The 20,087-nt window shown below is 35.9% G+C and overlaps 1 protein-coding gene across 1 annotated transcript in view; it reads left to right on the plus strand.

Moving 5' to 3' along the window:
- Positions 1 to 20,087, plus strand: part of myo1eb (myosin IEb) — a 115,332-nt gene that overhangs the window by 19,803 nt on the left and 75,442 nt on the right. The window contains exons 2-4 of the mRNA XM_039750383.1: positions 12,345 to 12,482; positions 12,982 to 13,071; positions 15,484 to 15,578. Of these exons, the coding sequence (XP_039606317.1) occupies positions 12,345 to 12,482; positions 12,982 to 13,071; positions 15,484 to 15,578 (323 nt within the window). The remainder of the gene's footprint in view (positions 1 to 12,344; positions 12,483 to 12,981; positions 13,072 to 15,483; positions 15,579 to 20,087) is intronic.

The following is a 20,087-nucleotide window of genomic DNA, read 5'->3' on the forward strand; positions in this document are numbered from 1 at the left end:
CAGATTGGTTGTTTGTGTGTGGGTGTCCACATGAATGGCTCTTGTCCCATATAATCCTAATTTGTTTTCAGTAGGTTTGATACTTTTGGGATATTCTCTGGCCCTCAGCAGCCCCGATTTGCATCAAGTGTAGTTGAGGATAATTAAACAGTTACAATAATTAAGAGTGTATTTTCTACATATATAAAAATGTAGAAGTTGATTTCTGATGCCCAAGCCTGGGGTATTATTGCATCATAAAATATAGTTACACTATATTATTACCATGTTATGAATTACTTCTGGGGGTTTGTTGTCTTAATCTTGAATTAATTCTCATGATATGCAGAGTCATACATATTGGCATATGCTATGCAAAATTGTGGGAGATCCTTAAAGCACACACAGACATGTTGACACAAGCCTGTAGTGTCACTGTGTTAAAAGGGAAGTTCTTTAGATGTGCTTTGTCTAGGTTTAGACTAATGGTGCTGTACATGCCTTTAAAATGGAGTTGCTACTGTTTGTGTAATGTTAGAAATGCAACTGTGAAGTGCACAGTTTATAAAAGCAATTTTCAAAGCATAAGACTCATGGCCTATATATTAAATGAGATAATGGTTTCATTAAGTTATCATAGTTTCAGAGTATCTGACCAAAGACAGATAAGTACATTTCCTCTTATCTTGCTGAAGTTAAATGTTTTCTGAATTAGAACTTGTTTAGTTACAATACAAAAATTCACAAAAATCATCATTTTTAAAGTTCTTCAAAATATGCCTGTTAAAGGAGATTGCCTTGTTACAGCTATACAGTGGTGTGAAAAACTATTTGCCCCCTTCCTGATTTCTTATTCTTTTGCATGTTTGTCACACAAAATGTTTCTGATCATCAAACACATTTAAGCATTAGTCAAATATAACACAAGTAAACACAAAATGCAGTTTTTAAATGATGGTTTTTATTATTTAGGGAGAAAAAAAATCCAAACCTACATGGCCCTGTGTGAAAAAGTAATTGCCCCCTTGTTAAAAAATAACCCAACTGTGGTGTATCACACCTGAGTTCAATTTCAGTAGCCACCCCTAGGCCTGATTACTGCCACACCTGTTTCAATCAAGAAATCACTTAAATAGGAGCTGCCTGACACAGAGAAGCAGACCAAAAGCACCTCAAAAGCTAGACATCATGCCAAGATCCAAAGAAATTCAGGAACAAATGAGAACAGAAGTAATTGAGATCTATCAGTCTGGTAAAGGTTATAAAGCCATTTCTTTTTGGAACTCCAGCGAACCACAGTGAGAGCCATTATCCACAAATGGCAAAAACATGGAACAGTGGTGAACCTTCCCAGGAGTGGCCGGCCGACCAAAATTACCCCAAGAGCACAGAGACGACTCATCCGAGAGGTCACAAAAGACCCCAGGACAACGTCTAAAGAACTGCAGGCCTCACTTGCCTCAATTAAGGTCAGTGTTCATGACTCCACCATAAGAAAGAGACTGGGCAAAAACAGCCTGCATGGCATATTTCCAAGACGCAAACCACTGTTAAGCAAAAAGAACATTAGGGCTCGTCTGAATTTTGCTAAGAAACATCTCAATGATTGCCAAGACTTTTGGGGAATTACCTTGTGGACTGATGAGACAAAAGTTGAACTTTTTGGAAGGCAAATGTCCCGTTACATCAGGAACACAGCATTTCAGAAAAAGAACATCATACCAACAGTAAAATATGGTGGTGGTAGTGTGATGATCTGGGGTTGTTTTGCTGCTTCAGGATCTGGAAGGCTTGCTGTGATAGATGGAACCATGAATTCTACTGTCTACCAAAAAATCCTGAAGGAGAATGTCCGGCCATCTGTTCGTCAACTCAAGCTGAAGCGATCTTGGGTGCTGCAACAGGACAATGACCCAAAACACACCAGCAAATCCACCTCTGAATGGCTGAAGAAAAACAAAATGAGGACTTTGGAGTGGCCTAGTCAAAGTCCTGACCTGAATCCAATTGAGATGCTATAGCATGACCTTAAAAAGGCGGTTCATGCTAGAAAACCCTCAAATAAAGCTGAATTACAACAATTCTGCAAAGATGAGTGGGCCAAAATTCCTCCAGAGCGCTGTAAAAGACTCATTGCAAGTTATCGCAAACGCTTAATTGCAGTTATTGCTGCTAAAGGTGGCCCAACCAGTTATTAGGTTCAGGGGGCAATTACTTTTTCACATGGGGCCATGTAGGTTTGGATTTTTTTTCTCCCTAAATAATAAAAACCATCATTTAAAAACTGCATTTTGTGTTTACTTGTGTTATATTTGACTAATGGTTAAATGTGTTTGAAGATCAGAAACATTTTGTGTGACAAACATGCAAAAGAATAAGAAATCAGGAAGGGGGCAAATAGTTTTTCACACCACTGTATATAGCTTTACTAAGGAATGGCTTCCGTCTGGCCACTGTACCATACAGGCCTGATTGGTGGATTGTTGCAGAGATGGTTGTCCTTCTGGAAGATTCTCCTCTCTCCACAGAGAACCTCTGGAGCTCTGACAGAGTGACCATCGGGTTCTTGGTCACCTCCCTGACTAAGGCCCTTCTCCCCCGATCGCTCAGTTTAGATGGTCGGCCAGCTCTAGGAAGAGTCCTGGTGGTTTTGAACTTCTTCCACTTACGGATGATGGAGGCCACTGTGCTCATTGGGACCTTCAAAGCAGCAGAAATGTTTTTGTAACCTTCCCCAGATTTGTGCCTCGAGACAATCCTGTCTCAGAGGTCTACAGACAATTCCTTTGACTTCATGCTTGGTTTGTGCTCTGACATGAACTGTCAACTGTGGGACCTTATACAGACAGGTGTGTGCCTTTCCAAATCACGTCCAATCAACTGAATTTACCACAGGTGGACTCCAATTAAGCTGCAGAAACATCTCAATAATGATCAGGGGAAACGGGATGCACCTGAGCTCAATTTTGAGCTTCATGGCAAAGGCCGTGAATACTTATGTACATGTGATTTCTCAGTTTTTTTATTTTTAATAAATTTGCAAAAACCTCAAACTTTTTTCACGTTGTCATTTTGGGGTGTTGTGTGTAGAATTCTGAGGAAAAAAATGAATTTAATCCATTTTGGAATAAGGCTGTAACATAACAAAATGTGGACAAAGTGATGCGCTGTGAATACTTTCCGGATGCACTGTTTAATCTCATTTGAATAAAATAGTTTGAGTTCTATAAAAATAAACAAAAAAGAAATTTCTTTGCCTGTCATGATCTACTAGGACACTTATTTTTCTAGCTGGAGCAGAGTCCTCTGTCTGGTGCTTACAAAATGAACACTGGACAGCAAAATTCTTCAAAATGTATTTTAAAAGGTTGCTGGCTCACATCAAACAAGTGGAAAAGAAGACCAAATTACCCTGGATGGCCCTTTGACACATATTCAGTGACGCAGCATCAGAGCCTGAATAAAGTGTGCTATTCTTAACGACTGTACATAGTGTGAAAGTTATTATGACATTCCATTATTTAAATCATCAAGACGCACACAATAGTACAAGGAAAAGATGCAATGCACAGAAGGAGAAGAATTGGGCACAAATACATGGAAGTTAGAAAAGTAAGTGACTGAAAGATTAATATTTTACACATTTGATTATTTGACACCTAAATCAAAGTTATTGGCTCCAAATTTTTTTTTCTTTTAGGAGTCACTTGCTCTTTGAGGTGAAATTTTGTCTGGAGTGCTGATCTGTGTACTGTATATACATATTTACAGTGTCTTTTGTCATGATTATTCAGCAGCCTTGCAACCAGCGGACAAAAACTGTAAAACTGCTCACCCCTTCTAATATTATCCTTAAAAATGTATATTGTTGTGTGGTTTTTCTTCTGCTTCCTGAAGTCTATGACCAGCTCTTTGGTTTTGCTGACATTAATGGCGAGATTGTTGTCCTAGTATCACTTTGTCAGTAGGTAAATCTCTTCACTGCAAGCTGTCTCATCATTGTTGGTGATCAGACCTATAATGGTCATGTCTTCAGCAAATTTAATGATGGAGATGGAGCTGTGTGTGGCCATACAGTCATAAGTGAGCATAGAGCAATGCATGCATTGTGAGTGAATGTAGGGAATGTGATGCTATCAGATCCACACATACTGAGGTCTGTTGGTTAGGAAGTTCAAAATTAGTTTTAGAGTGCTGCAATAAGCACTACATTGGTGAGTTTTGTGGGCAGCTGTGATTGTGCGTTATTGGTAAATACTGAGCTGTAATATATAAATTCTGATAGCAGTTTTAATTAAGCATCTATGTAAACCTTATATGAAATGCAAGGTATACGGTATTCTGTGTGAACCAGTTGTGAGTATTTGCTGGAACATGATCATGAGTGTCTGGAATATTCTGTTTTAATGTATCCCACCACTCTAAGAAATTCATCATGATTGGAGTGATCCAGACTTTTCTTAGAGACATGAATAAATAATTGTTGTCCTTTTGATGATGGCAAAGACATAGATTGTCTTGGCAAAATATTAAAGGTGTTACTGAAGATATCGGCTACATGGTTTTTAAAACACATCCTGAAATTCCATCCAGACATGATGTCTTGGGGCATTAACTTTTTAATAGTCCACCTTATGTTAGAAACAAGGAAGGACGAATCATGTGGTGCTGCAGGCATTTATATGGTGGGCTGCTTGTTGTTGTGATCAAAACACACATAGAAGGCATTGAGAAAGGAAAATTTTCAGTTTTAATTTCAAAGGTTGTCAGCCCAGAAGAATTTTATATATTGATAGATTATAAGTGAGAAATTACTTTTGCTTTATGGTTTAAATAGTACTGTATTAATATTTATATCAAGCCTGACAACTGCAAAGTGATGATTTTGTAAACAGATCTTTTGTCATAGTAGATGATTTATTTATTTTTATGCAGTAACACCACAGCTTCATGCTACATCAATGAGGTTAACCTCTGAAAAGAAACACACAACAAATTAACATTAAAAACAAAATACAGTTACATATTAGAAAGCCAAAGCAATTTAAATATTTACAACTTTTAAAGTAATTTTGAAAAGGTTTTCTAAGAACAAAAACTAGGTAAGTGAAGTTTTTTTTTTTTCTTCTTTTAATTCTCATATCATTCACTAAAGCTGAAAAACAGAGACATATGTGATGGTTATCCATTAATCTTTAAAGTCTTTTAACATGGGGATCACCTTATGAGAGGCTTATAGTATTGCAGATTATCAGTAAAGCAAGTTAATGATTATTTCAAGAGGAACAAACTAAAACTAAATACATATAATATGAACAGTTCTGTTTTTCTGAAAAATATTATGGATAGCAGGCATCTGATTAGTAAAGCAAGGCAAAACTGGTGTAACTTTAAGTAGCCAGCAAATTTAGAGGCCATGTTTCTATTTATCATCAGTCATGCAGTAAACAGTGGCCCAGTATACAGACTAATTTTCTTGATGCTTAACTTCTATTAAGACGGCAGAAATTTTCCAAATAAGTCAACTCTGCTCAATATTGTTCCTTCTTTCTTTGCTGCATGGTTATAACAATTTAACTTGTGTTATTAGCTGACACATCTGTCCTGTTTTATCCTACAGTGCATAATGTAAAAAATACAAAGTTTAAGTATGGTTAAATAAATTAATTTTATTAGCTAAGCAGCACTTTGTAACTGTGTTGTTTTCTTGGAAAAATTAACTTTTCTCCAACTGTTGTCCAAAAATTGTATTTCAGCAATAGCCAGTGGTTCATGTCACACTTGCAAATCACCTTTTTTCAGCCTAAATAGTGTTCTAGCACCAGTTTAATTACAGCCAGCTGTGCACATCTTCTAATCTACTCAGTTTGTTAAAAGCAGTAGGCAATGAAATGGATTCTATTAATTTTGCATATTACTTTTTAAAGTTGTTTATGTTAAAAAAAAAAAAAATGTACATGTACATTGCAAATAATCAACACATCTAACTAATAAGCACAGAAGTGTCCTTCATTTTTTGCTTTTAAAAGATGATCATCTTATTTGCATTTATTATGGCCATAGTTCTCGGTCATCAGCATGATAGAATGGTTCACAAACTCTGAAATTTCAAAGAGAATATCAAGATTAGTTGTAAACAGATTACTCAAATTTATTACTTTTTAAAACTGATCTAAGTTTTTGGGAGAGTAGGGCATTCAGTTTGAAGTAACTTGCCATTTTACAAACATTTAACATTTGCTAAGTGTTGCTGAGTCAAGATTGGACAGTTCCTACGAAGTTACTTTGAACTGTGCTTCTTACTGACAGTTCTGTAGAAATCCTCTCAAATATTTGTCACATTTTCTCATAAGGCTTTGATCTGTGCTTCTGCTTCGCTATTAAGCTCATTTTAAAATGCAAGATGACATTAATTTGTATTAATTCCTTCATAAATTGGGGAACCCAGGGGAAATGTGTATTTTTATTTTTTATAGAATTATAGGATCATTATTGGCACATATACAGAGTACAGTGAAATTATATATTGTATAAGCTGTTTAACCCCTCCCGTTAGGGGACTAATCACCAAATGTTTAACATATCCATTTTTTAAAACATAGACCAATAATGTATTTTGTCCAGTGTACTTATGTACACTGCCTAGTAGTCCAATTTTACAGCATTTGTAGATTTATTCATCTTGTTAATTGTGTGTTTATCAAAATGACTTAAATATATTTAAAAAAAAGAAAAAGAAAAGAAGCTAGTGATTCCTGCAACACTGAGTGTGTCAAACTGAATGCAATTTCCATTTACGTACACAAGTCCGCTTATGGTATTCTCCAATGAAAAAGGTATATGGTACATCATTAAACTGGTGGTTAAAAAAAAAAAAAAAAAAGTTAAAAGCCACTGTAAATCCAAAAACAAGCATGAGGCCTTTGACAATTTTGTTGTTTTATAAATACATTTAGTCCTTCATGTGCTGTGAAGTAAAAACATCCATTTACTTTTTACATCTCCAATATGAGCCACTGAAGATTTGACATATGGACACTGACTACTGTGTCACTTAATCACACTGTTCCAGCATCTCTATAGCAAATGCTTACTTAAAATTAAACCTTCAGGTTATTAATAGTATCCTGTTAGTAGATTGCATTCAGTACACTTTTTTTTGCTTGCCTGTATGACTGAGACCTGCAGTGGAGCAGCATATTAGTACATATGCCTATTGCTTTACACCCAGTGCTTCTGGGATAATAATAATGAAGGTGTTTTTACTTTATTAAATAAATTGCTTTAGTTTAGTCTTGGAAACTTGAAAAGTAATTGGACTATGCAATGCACGTTACTTTTAACTTGTTACCCTTAACACACCTGAGATCGTACTGCTGAGTCTAGTACTGTACTTTCAGGTCATCAAAATAAATTTAGCAATTTTTGAAATATTGAGACAGATTATTTCAAATAGGAGATGAAATAATGCGATCACCTGAGCATTTGTTTCAGGAAATTTTTATCTTCTGGTTGCCTCCCTTCTACCCATGGCTGCTGAGCGCATGTGTGAGCTAAGGAGATAAACAGAGTGCAGGAGACATGCACAAACTACTTACAGTAACTGTACCCTGGATAAGGGTTTACATGGCCACATAACCAGGTTACTCACGGAGAAATCTGTGTGTTAACTCAGTCTCTCAGAGACCAATATCCCTGTTCCTGTAATAGGAATAAGGGTTTACATGGCATTTCTGAAACCAGCAATAACATTTATATAGTACATTGTACCTCAAAGTGCTTTACAAGATGTCAGACTGAGTTACAAGAAAAGAAATAAAATTAGGTTTAGGCAATAATAATATAGAATAAGTAACAAATAAAAAGGTAAAGTCAGATTGCCTGGAGGACAAAAAACAAACAAACAAACAAAAACTCCAGTTACTGGAGACTGGAGAAAAAACAATCTGCAGGGGTTCCAAAGCCAAAAGACTGCCCTGACCCAACTGGGCATTTTATCTAACATAAATGTAAATCATTCCTCATTTTTTTCAGGCTTTATGAGATAGGATTTGATGAAGTTGCTCTTGTGGACAGCTGAGAGACACTCCTTCATTCCGTTATCACAGGTGGCTGCATGGTGCCTTGATCAGGTGGTGGTGGCGGCACAAATCACCACCACAGAACAATTGGAAAAGGCAGAATTGAATACTAGAGATTAATAAAGATTGCTGATCCCTGAAGAATATGATAGTTCTATGCCCATATAGTCTATTAAGAGTACAACTAAAATGTAACTATGAAAAAATCAAATTTAAAATACAGTAACTGGGTTTTAACAGTTTTTTAAAATGTTCCACAGTATTAGCCTGGTGAATTCCTACCTTTATTTTTGTTTTGAATAATTGGGTTGTTAAAGCGCATGTAAACGCTCTCATTCACTTTTGACATTCTTTATTATAGAAAGTGTTCCCATAATTTGTTTTGTGTCCTCAAGCCAGTTTTGCACTCATTGCTGCCTCTTCTAGTCTGAAGATTAGTGGGTAATAAAAAGCTATTTATCTATTTGTCAAATCCTTTTAAACTCTGGCATGTTACTAAAGTGCATTCTCTCAGAACTTGGTGTTCATACTAACACTACAGTAATTATTAGTTTTATTTATTTATTTTTGTTTTTTGTTTCAAAGATTTTTTTTCAATTACCTGTAGAAATGTAGTTCCATACATATAACTTCAAAATGTATGTAACTACAAAATGTGCTTTCACTGTGCCAAAATGTGGATTCATTGTGCCAAGATATTGTAAAAAGTATACATTGTTGTCTTCCCTAATAAAGTATCTTTGCTTAAGCTAGACAAACCTTTGGGGGGGGAGCATTTAAAATTTGTTGGTAGAGGGGTTAGGTTCTGTGTTTGCTGTGGCTGTCAGAAAAATGTATAAGGGGTCTAGAAAAGAAAAATATACTTTAAACCTGATAAATTGTTTAAAAATGTAATGTCTAATGTGTGTGCTAAACGCAAGTGTTTATTACTTTTTTGAAGAAAATGTTATGTTAAAATGCTCTTTTGTATGTTAAATTCCACAAGCTCTGTGTATCCCTTTGAATGTACAGCTTGACAGACTATTTCTTTCTATTTACCAGGTTTATTTCATGTAGGTCTGTAATCTTTGAGCACTTAAACCAAAATCTTGTTTTTGGTTTTCATAACTGTAACTACAAAAAGTTGTCTTTTCTGCAGTGGCGGCTTGTAGCTAAAAATAGTGGGGGTGCTGTTCCAGAAAATTTTTAGCCTTTGTTTTAAAATTGTATAAAAGGAAACAAACATGTATTAAAAGGAAATTTATTCAGAAACTTGATAAAATCCTAAAAGAACAAAATCAAACATTTTTTACTTACTATAACCTAAATTGTTACAGTTCAAGCTTGATCTATTTATTTAAAAATGAAATCCATTCTTCTTATTTTAATTTGCGCAAAAAGATCAATAATTTTCTCCTTGATTTCTGGATGACAACAGAGGAAATTTTTCTCCATTGAAAGCACTGCAAGTGCATTTAGTCTTTCCGAATTCATAGTTCTTCTTAGAAAAGTTTTTATTCTTTTCAATGTTGAAAAGTAGCATTCTGCCTCGGATGTAGTCATGGGAACTGTCAAGAGGATTTTTATCAGTTTTGTAATTTCACTAAGAACATCATCTAGATTATTTTCCAAGATAAATTTCAGCAGCTCAATTAATTTACAATATTCAAGAATATCAGACCTACAATAGAATATTTTTAGTTCAGTTTCAAGCTTTTCTTTGTCAATCATGGGATATGCTTCTGTGGTCAGTACTATCTCTTCTGTAGGATGTTCATTCTTAAAACAAGTGAAGCATTTCTTGTTGAACAATTTAGCAGCTACTAAGTGTTTAGTGGAAGAATATCTGTCCATTATATCAGCACATATACAGTCACACACTTCCTTAGCTTCTGCCATGAGTGTCTTTGAAGGATTCTCACAGAACTTTGAGTTTCTTAATTCTAAAATAGCAGTTTTGAAATTTGTTATATTCATTAACTTTAAACACACTAATTTCTCGAGATTGCATTTGGTGTAAATTATTTCAACATGAGGCATAATCTGATGAAAAAGCTCTAACCAAAACTTGAAATTATCATCATTCAGGTATTTTAAAATTCCTGTTGCTTCTGCAATTGTTTGATCTGCATTTGATGTTGACTGAATTTCAGTAAGGTAGTTTTTTAAAGGTTGCAAATTTTCATGAGCTCTGTTTATGGTCCGTATGTTGAAGTTCCACCTTGTAGAGGATGGATGTGGAATGCTGACGTCCATATGCATCTAGAGAATGAACACATGTTGCGGTGATCTTGAGAATAGCCAGAATGTTAGAGAAAAATATTCCTGCATTTCTCATTCTTAAATTAAGTTGATGCGCATAACAGTGAATGAAATGTGCATTCCTATAAACTGCTTTTATTTTTGCTTGAACTCCTGCTTTTTTGACTTTCATGACATTTTTACCATGAAATGTCTGAGCTATCAGTTTTTGTCCATTTCCTTGAAGGATTATGTCTAACTGTTCTAAAATACGTTTTGATATGCCATCTGCAGTTTGATTTTCTGGAATAAAGAATCCCCAAAAACGCTCAAATATTTTTCCATTCAATATGTACTGTAGAACAAGAACCATTTGAGTGTGTTCCGAAACATCTGTTGTGTCATCAGCCATGACAGCTACAAAGGAAGCTTTTCTAATTTCTGTCCTTATCTCCTCATGGTATATTTGTAGCAGGCAGTCAAGTATCTCATTCTAAATGGTCTTAGAAACACCTTTGAAGACTGCACTGGTTTCTAAGTGATTCTTCAAATCTGGATCTAATTTAGATGCAAAATTTACTAATCCTCTAAATACCCCTGGATTTATTGAATCGTCTTTTTCATCATGTCCACGTAAGGGAGTATCAAAGTTTCCACAAAAGAAAATGCAGTCTATTATTTTGGACAAAATGTCACGGTTCTTTTTAACCTTTATATTATGCTCATTGATTGAAAGTCTTTATGCCTCACTAAGTTTCTCCTTAATACTTACGGTTCCTAAAAGTGACAGTGAAACTACATTATCAATGTGCTTCTTTGACTTCTCATGCTTCACAGTTTTTTCTTTCATTTTGTTTATATTTCTAAAACCCTCTTTTGTCCACGTTGCATCACTTCCAAACAGCAAACTCGGGAAGCAGAAAAGTGCATTTTTTTACTTCACAGCCACAAAGCCAACTTTTCCGTTGGTACCATTCAGAATTAAAGCTACGAACATATTTCTTGTTGTTGCTTATATTTGGCTGAGATATTAGAATATCAGGTGTTGAACGACCTCTTTTCTTAACTGTAACTTTCTCATGGACAGACAGCTGTGAAAACTTAAGATGTTGAAGTTCACTTACAGTCACAGAACTTATTTCTGGGGATGCAAGGCCATGGTTAAAGTTTTCTGTAAAATAAAAGAACCGAAAAAAAAATGAATCAAACAGAATAGCTGGAAGCAAGATAATAATCTAATTCTACATTTTATCACATTCAAGAATATGGTACACGTTTTTTAAGCATAACACACGCGGAGTAAAAAAAAACCCTACCTTCCACCAGCACGTCAGGGTTGGCACTGCGGGAGCGACAGTGCTCTCTCTCCCTCGCAGCGTCGCGTGCAGCTTTCTATGTGCGCATGCTCACAACAGCTAAACACCACGCCACTGGAACTATGAAGCGCACAGTTCCATACAAAGATTTTTCTATCTTTTTCATAAACTGGGGGATGGCTACTGACATTAAGCTTAAGGATTATATATTGTACAAGTATAAAGAAAGAATTAAAGTAAAAAGGACTCATTATATTAAATGTTATCGCTAATATCAAGTGGAAATAGTGGGTGCTGCAGTTCCACAGTGTCTATACGCGAGCTGCCACTGCTTTTCTGTGTATTAATGTATCAACAGCTTTTTTGATAATGTTTTGTTTTTGTTTTAGATATCATGCAATTTTTGAACAGGAAAGCAAAGCTTTTTTTAAAAGCTGTATATTTTAATACATACAGTATGCATACATCAGAGCAAAATATAATTGAGGAATGTTACTACCCACAGTAAATTTAGCAAAAGTCATGTAAAGGATGTGTGTGTGAAAATTTAGCTTACTTTGTAGATTTTGTGGATTTGTGGCACATTATTTAAAATCTTGGAAATGCTGGACATGGTGTAACAATATCTGCCATGCTTCAGTATCACTTCCAACTGTAACCATAAAGGGAGTCATGCACTATTAGTGGCTAACTTGTTTGTTTGTTTATTTATTTATTTATGTATATATTTATCTATTTTTTGTTACAGGGCAGTAAGGAGCGCTATCATTGGCAGACCCAAAATGTGAAAGTGAGCGGTGTGGATGACATGGTTCTTTTGTCCAAAATCAACGATGATGCCATTGTTGATAACCTTAAGAAGAGATACATGGATGACTACATATTTGTATCCTAATTTATTATAAATAATTCTTCAATATTTGAAACCATGTTTTTCTTTTTTGTAATAGTTTTAAAAAAAAATCCCTGTGTAACTGCAGAAATTTAAAGGAATTGAAAATTGTCGCAAAAACCCAGCTTTAATTGGCAAGAATCATTCAGCTTAGATGTCTGCACAAACATTAAAAGGTTTTATTACATCAAAGCAATTGGAAATGTATGAGATCATTTAGTTCTTAAAGAATTAGGGTAATGTACTATTTCACAATTTTTTATTGATTTATCTACCCTAATCTTAAGTGTCATGTTTTGTGTGTGTGTGTGTGTGTTTTTGTTTTTGTTTTTTTTTCCTTTGTCTAAATAGGTAATAAGATGCAGCTCCTGATTCTGGTGCTTTTTGGCTGTGTGCAGCATGAAATTATATTAATGAAAAAGAAAAAATTATAAAGTTGCATTCATTATATGAAAAATCTTTAGCATTAATTTCCTTATCATGTTGTTCATAGACGTATATTGGTCCTGTTCTTATTTCTGTGAACCCTTTCAAACAGCTGCCTTATTTTACTGAAAGGGAGATTGAAATCTATCAAGGAGCAGTGAGTATCTTGGGCATATTTTTGTCTTGTCCTCAAAATTCTTAAATAACCACATGAAGTCATTTCAACATTGTTAAACATAATTTTATGTGTAAAGGAAATTAATTTTAGAATATCAGTGTCCACTTCATTACCATAACAATCCAAAAATCAGCCAAACATAAAACTACATTAACTTCCTTAGCGTTGTATTTTATTTCAAATAAACGTGTAAAAAAGTGTTGCGTTTTTTTTTTTTGTTGTTGTTTTTTTGTGTCATGAAAAATTACTGTATACAGTATACTTACATATAAGTTGGGTCTTGAAACCTGAAAATTCGGTCATAAAATCAGAACCCAACACACATGCCCATTCAAAACTGTGACACTTTTTTTTTTTTTTAAAAAAACATCTTGCTTCCTCCAGTCTCGCAGTTTGGGTGCTGGATTGGTATTCTCCTCAAAGTCTTCATTGTTGGTAAAGTGCAGATATTTCATAATTTCTCCAAAGAACGCCAGCACTGACAGCACTTTTACAGCCTGAGTGATTCTCGGTTCTAACGCTTACTCAAGACTCATCTGTACAGTTGCTGAGTGACACTCGAGAGTCGAGACTAACTTTTATCTTTTAGCATGGTTTTCGCAGCCCGTGTAACGCTTGGATCTAATGCTAAGGAAGTTTAAAGCATACAAGATAAAAACTTAAAAATTCTTATTTAGCATGTCTTTACATTTAATTGTGTAACCTTCCCTTAAGTTTTCATATTTCACAGTGTTAAGTGTTTTAATTGAATTTGGCACCAGTGAAAATCAGATAAAATTTAAAAACAGTAAAGGTAACCTGGGTTAAAATCTTATCAGTTTATTGTGATCTTACTTCCTTAATCTCTAAACTTAGATGATTCTTCATTTAAAGATAACGTGCCTGTCTCTGTAAATAATCGTGTACAGTGTTATCCTCATTTTATAGCAACTTCATCAAAATTTAAGCTGAGTTTAAAACAGAAACTTGTTTGGTTTTTTTTTTTTTTTTGTTTTTTTTCTTTTGGTCTCAGAATTTTGGATGCATGTGATTTGCATGTATTAAGAATTATTCTTATTTATTTATTTATTTATTTGAATAGCATCAATAGCCAGACAAATCCAGTGTAACCCTACTTTCTTTTGACTACTATCTTGATTCTGGCCTCATGTTTAGGAGTGCCACAGTGACATTGTGATCATTTACAAGTTTCTGCCCAGACAATAGTGGAAGCATTTTTGACAATTCCAATAGAACATTACAGCCAATGCAAAACAATCCCATTTGTTTCCCTGTATTTTCCAAGTAGTTTTTACTTGACATTTGCAGTTAATACATTAAAAGCTTTAAGATCACAAACTGTAAAGTTGTCCTTTAGTTCTTAATTATGAGCAGTGTATATGAGCTATGCAGTAATTATTTAAAAAAAAAAAAAAAGAAGAATTTCATGAGGAATACCATTTTGTATGCAGTGCCTGTCTATGGAACTGGGGATTCCTGAGCATTCAGCAGCATTGCTCCAATTTTCTGTCTTCTTCTTTCTTATGATCAGATAAATTTTGATCAATGAATATCATTTAGTATTCGTTTTTGATCTATTATTGCTGAACTTTTCTGAAGGCAAATTACCTCTGATGATGTGCAGTTAAGTGAATGAAACACAATAAATAGTATTTATCATGTATGCAGATTGGGCAGGGTTTTATAAGGGTGCGACTGCAGAGCACATGTCAAACACATGCTATGCAGTGTGGCTTGTGTTTAATGTATATTTTACATATTGCATAGTTTCCCATTTAACTTGTTTTCACTTTGATGCTGCAGAGAGTATAGCAGTGATAAGATGTTGTATTAGTTTGGTTGTGTGCTGTAGACATGCCCTGAAGGCATAGTATTTCTTCACACTCGGTAGCAATGGCATTTTATGATTTAATCTTTTCTCCTGTTCGAGAGGTTTGAGAAGTGTAAAAAAACAAAATAACAATCTACAGCCAAGAGAAAAAAAACAAGCATGGATGATTGTGCCATCTGCAGGAAAACCGAGGAAATAATTCTGTGATTAGGTTTTATATGCCATATACAATTGGTAGCAATCGGAAGCGTACTAGATGCTATGAACTATAAATCAAGCCTATGTATTGTTCCTTTGACAGAGATGTATTTTAAAGGATTTCTAGTTGATGGATTGAGCAATACTTCTGTAAATTTAAACTTTGTGCCTCTTTTACAAATATGGAAATTTTATAAAAAGGGTTAACAAAATGCTGACCTTCATATCTTTTGTAATTTTGTATGTGTATATAACAAAGGTAAAAAGTACTACATATTTTCTTTATTTTTATACTTCCATTATACTTATTTTAGTGAAGTAAGTTATTGTGATTCCTGACTGAAACTTTTGATATTCTGCAGGCACAGTATGAAAACCCTCCCCACATTTATGCACTGGCTGACAACATGTACAGGAACATGTTGATTGATGGAGAAAACCAATGTGTCATCATCAGGTGAGGCACTTATTATGTGGAATATGCCTGAATCTGCAATGTTGCAGTCGTAGAATGCCATGGTAAGACATTGGTCAGCACTGTTGCGTCAAGAGATTTCATGGTCCCTGTATTATCGTAGTATTTCCCTCTACATACCCTTTACCTGTTTTCTTCAAGGGTAAGTGTACTCATTAGATTCGTTACCAGGTTGGTCTACTGTTGCACTTTAAGATTAACACACACATACATAGTTATACGCATACACACAGAAACTCAACAGTGCCCTATGAATGACAAACACACAGCTGGTTAATCTCTAGCACTTTAAACCACACAAGTGCTTTATGAATAATTCAACTTGTCACTCTCCTAAGACTTCATGAGACTTACTTATCAGCACAAACAACATTTGATATTTAATGATATCTCAGACCTAAATATTACTTTTGGTCTACAGGAATACAGTTAACCATACAAAGGCTCAGCACTCTTGACTATAGACCATTTATCAGCCAAGAGTGCTTTACGTACTGTTCCCTACTATGGGGTGGATCTCTCACCTGCAGCCTTAATAACCCTCGCAGCACAGAGGTAATGGCAAACCTCTGGCTTCACCAGGTGCTCAAAGAAATCTACCTTATTACTTCAATCACACTAGACATTAAGACCATGCATAGAAAGATAAAAGCAGCGTCGTATTTATTACAGGAATAATAATAATACCAGTCGAACAAAGAATAATAGAAAATAGGACTGATAGAAAAGTCTGGATATATATAGTCTTTAGAAAAAGCTTACGAAAAAGTAGAGGAGACAAGGATGAATGTCACAGGTGGCATGTGATCTAGCACTTGTAGTTCATGATGCCTTTCTGACGATCAGATGGAAATGGCCTTCCGTTGCCATCTCTCTTTTCTCTTCTGACGTCTTCGTCCCTCCTTCCCTACAATATTGCTCCTCAGACGAGGCATATTTATTCTAAAATTCTACCAGGGGTTTTTGCAAGATATTCTGATTGGCTGGCTGTCAATATGATGAATGAATTCACTGTCCGTTTTCACAAACAATAAAACTTTTTGAAGTTCTCTGAGGTATTGGCAGGTCTTCCTTTCCCAGGCTGATAAAAAATTAAACGTCCACCCTTTCTCAAGTTAGCAAGTAATTGATTGCCTGAGCCACCAGCATGTCTTACTTTCTTTGTTGGCACAGCTGTTTTAAAAGTGAGATATAACTGGGAAGAGGACATGCTTTGATATGTCCTGAATGTAGTTTTTCTGTTGTCTTATCTTGAACAAAATATGATGGAAATACAGTGGTACCTCGGTATATGTCCTTAATCCGTTCTAGGTCCTTGGACTTCAAACAGGACGTATACCAAACAAATTTTTCCCCATTAGAAATAATGGAAAAATTGTTAATCCGTTCCCATGAAAAAAATTCTATTGTTATTGGCATATTATAAATTGATGGGGTTGTATAAAATTTAAACACTGCTTAATACTAAAATACATAAATATAAAAGCAATTAGATGAAATAAATGAAAATTTAACCTCACATTTTAATGACGTCTTTGTTTTTCACAATCGTAGATACCGTTGTTCTCGGCATACGGTATGCAGCAGCCATGTCCCAGATACGCATGCCACCTTCATACTTTTCAACAATCAATTCAAATGAATGTGAAAAAACACAAAATCACGTTGTGACGATGCGTGTTTGCTGTATGCCCCCATCTGCTGTCGGGGAGCCCCTGAGCCCTACACCGTCGGTAATGTTACCGATGAGCTTAGCAGTGAGGCACAACAAAGCACGGGATGGTGAAAAAATGCAAAGTGCTTTCATTAAAACAATCAACAAAACAAGGTGTTCAAATTAAGGTGCAGTGTCCAAAGTTCCAATAAATAAATTTATAAAATCAGAAGTGAAACTTGGAGGTTAAAAACAATAGAAAAAAAGTCTTATTAAAAACAATGAGGTTAAAATACAACAGGGAGCATTCTTTAAAAAAAATTAAAAAATAAATAAATAAAAAAAAAAACACAAGAGGAAGCCGGGTGCCTTTTAACCTGGCGGCCCCCCTGCTTCCCCCCTCTGGGCTTCTCAACAGAGGAGTCTCCCTACTTGCAGCTGACCTTCACTCTGCCTACTTCAGCTTTTTAGTTCATCTCTCCAATCCCTGGCTCTGGTAGGCTCCTCCTGACAGCGACCTGGGATCCACAGCGACCTCCTTCCGGTCAATTCTGCTCCATGATCACTCAGCGGGAGTGACCACTGCTACTGTTCCCCGGGTGTCGGCCCAACACCCAGGCTCCCTGTTCAGCTGCAACGCGAGCCTGCCTGCCTCTGCGCTCACTCGCGCTTTCTCTCTCTCCTGCTTCCTCCTTTCTCCTGCAACCTCCTGTCCGTCCGTCCGTCCTTTCTTTCTTTTTCCTCCCCTTCTAGCCGACTCGTGCTTCTGTTTATCAATAGGGCATGGCAGCTGAAATCTGCAGCCCCAGGAACAATCACGAATGCGGATGGTCTGTCACCTGTGCACTTAGGTCAGAAACGCCCACATCGCAAATTGCCCTGAGAACCGCATCAGCCCAATACTATCCACTTGCAGAGTTACCACGCCCACTCACCAAGCCGCGAACGCGGTGATTATTTATTTTAAAACTGGCCTTTGACAGGAGCTGTGGACCCGCTATACCACACACATGAAAGTTCACAGGGAGTTATAGCGCTGGTTGTTCACTGAATGCTAACAACTGGCACACTAACGCTTGTGGGCAGTCATGGCTTTGTCTGGAGAGAGGTAAACAAGGGTAGCACGCGAGTCGTATTCCAAACAAAGGTCGTATACTAAGCAAAATTTTTCACGTCTAAACAGGACATATACCAAGTTGGACTTATTCCAAAGCGGACGTATACCAAGGTACCACTGTATCAACCAAAATGTATAAATTTTGTACCCCACAACAATCTCCCAGAGTTTTTCTCTTGGTGTAATAACTTTGGATGCTGCTTCATACTTGGGGTATCCAGTACTGCTGCCTCTTGGATCTAGAATCCTGGATTCAAATGAAATACTCTGTGAAATTCCGTGGGTTTTATTTATGTGTCTGCAAGGGCTGTATATTTACTCCAGCATCACAGACCCTGGGCCCTGCAACCCTGCCAAAATGTTATCTTATAAACATTCAAGTATTTAACACTAAATGAACAAAAGTTGACATAAGTTTATACGCAGAAGATATGCATTTTCAATATTTAACAATACTAGAGGTCATCACGATTTGGAATAAAAATGCCACAGTGCATATTTATTATCAAAGACAATGGTTTTATTAAAGCATACACAGACAAAGGGATCAATAGTTCTAGCAAAAGCTGTTGAAGTGGAGATTGGCACCCTTAGCCCAAGGATGGCATTCAGAGTCTCGGGATAGGCATCAGAATCCAGCTTTATTGTGCAATGCACAATAAATGCGCATCCAGCAATGGGGCCATCTTTTATTATAGTTCTTTTCAAGAGCTTACCTTCACTCTCATCTGACTCCCAACATCCTATGGCCTTGGTCCAGCCTCTAATTGGCTCCACCAATATTTCCCAGCCTAATGAGTTTAGTACTGTGTTCTGTCTGTCATGCCCACTTGGCTGGCCCTCTCCTCCCCTTGCACCCGTCCAGTTCCTGCCACCATTATTTCCAGTCCTTGACTCAAGTTCACCATGTATAAGGGAGGAGGGGGCTTGGGTATGCCTGCCAGCCCATCCCTACCCTATGCATACCAGGCCTTGACTTATGAAATATTGGTGGTTTCCAGCTTGCTAAGAAAATATTACTATATTAACATACACTAAGATATAATGCTTATTTTATATATGCTCGTGATTCTCTTTGAATATATGCAAATCATCAACTTTAATACTATACTTTTCTATATAGCACAAATAAATATAAAGAGAAATCATATTGTATAATAAGTGCTTCTTAAACTGATTTTCTTTATACTTGTGTAAAATCTGTGGTTCTATCCTCAAGTTTTCACATTCCTAATATCACTCTGTGTCACCATACAGTAAGCTTATGTAGTTTACATTGTGACTGATATTCTGTAAAAGTGGATTGAAAAGGTTAGTACACAGGATTTATTAGAGTTAGTTGGAGGTCCTTTATGGGCAAATCCAAGATGTGTAGTCTGGAGTCTCTGGATAGAGCAGAGATTGAGTCACAAAGGTGAAAGAAGCCATTAACCAAAATAACAAAAATGAAAAAGTCAAAAAGACCTTGGAAAGAATTAGCCAAATAGAGTAGTTTTGTCAAGCTGAACAAAAGATCTTCCCTTTGAAACACAGTTCAGACAGTAACTGGGCATGAGACTCAGTGTTAAATAAGAACATTAGAATTGACATGTACACATATGTACCTTATGTAAAACATACCACTTGTGATGTGTGGCTTTATTAGCAGTCAAACTAAAAAATGGTGGAGTGATGATGGTATCGACGTAACACAAGAATGGGACAAAAAACTAGAATATAC

Source organism: Polypterus senegalus, chromosome 1, assembly GCF_016835505.1.
Source record: "Polypterus senegalus isolate Bchr_013 chromosome 1, ASM1683550v1, whole genome shotgun sequence".
Classification (NCBI taxonomy): Eukaryota; Metazoa; Chordata; class Cladistia; order Polypteriformes; family Polypteridae; genus Polypterus; species Polypterus senegalus.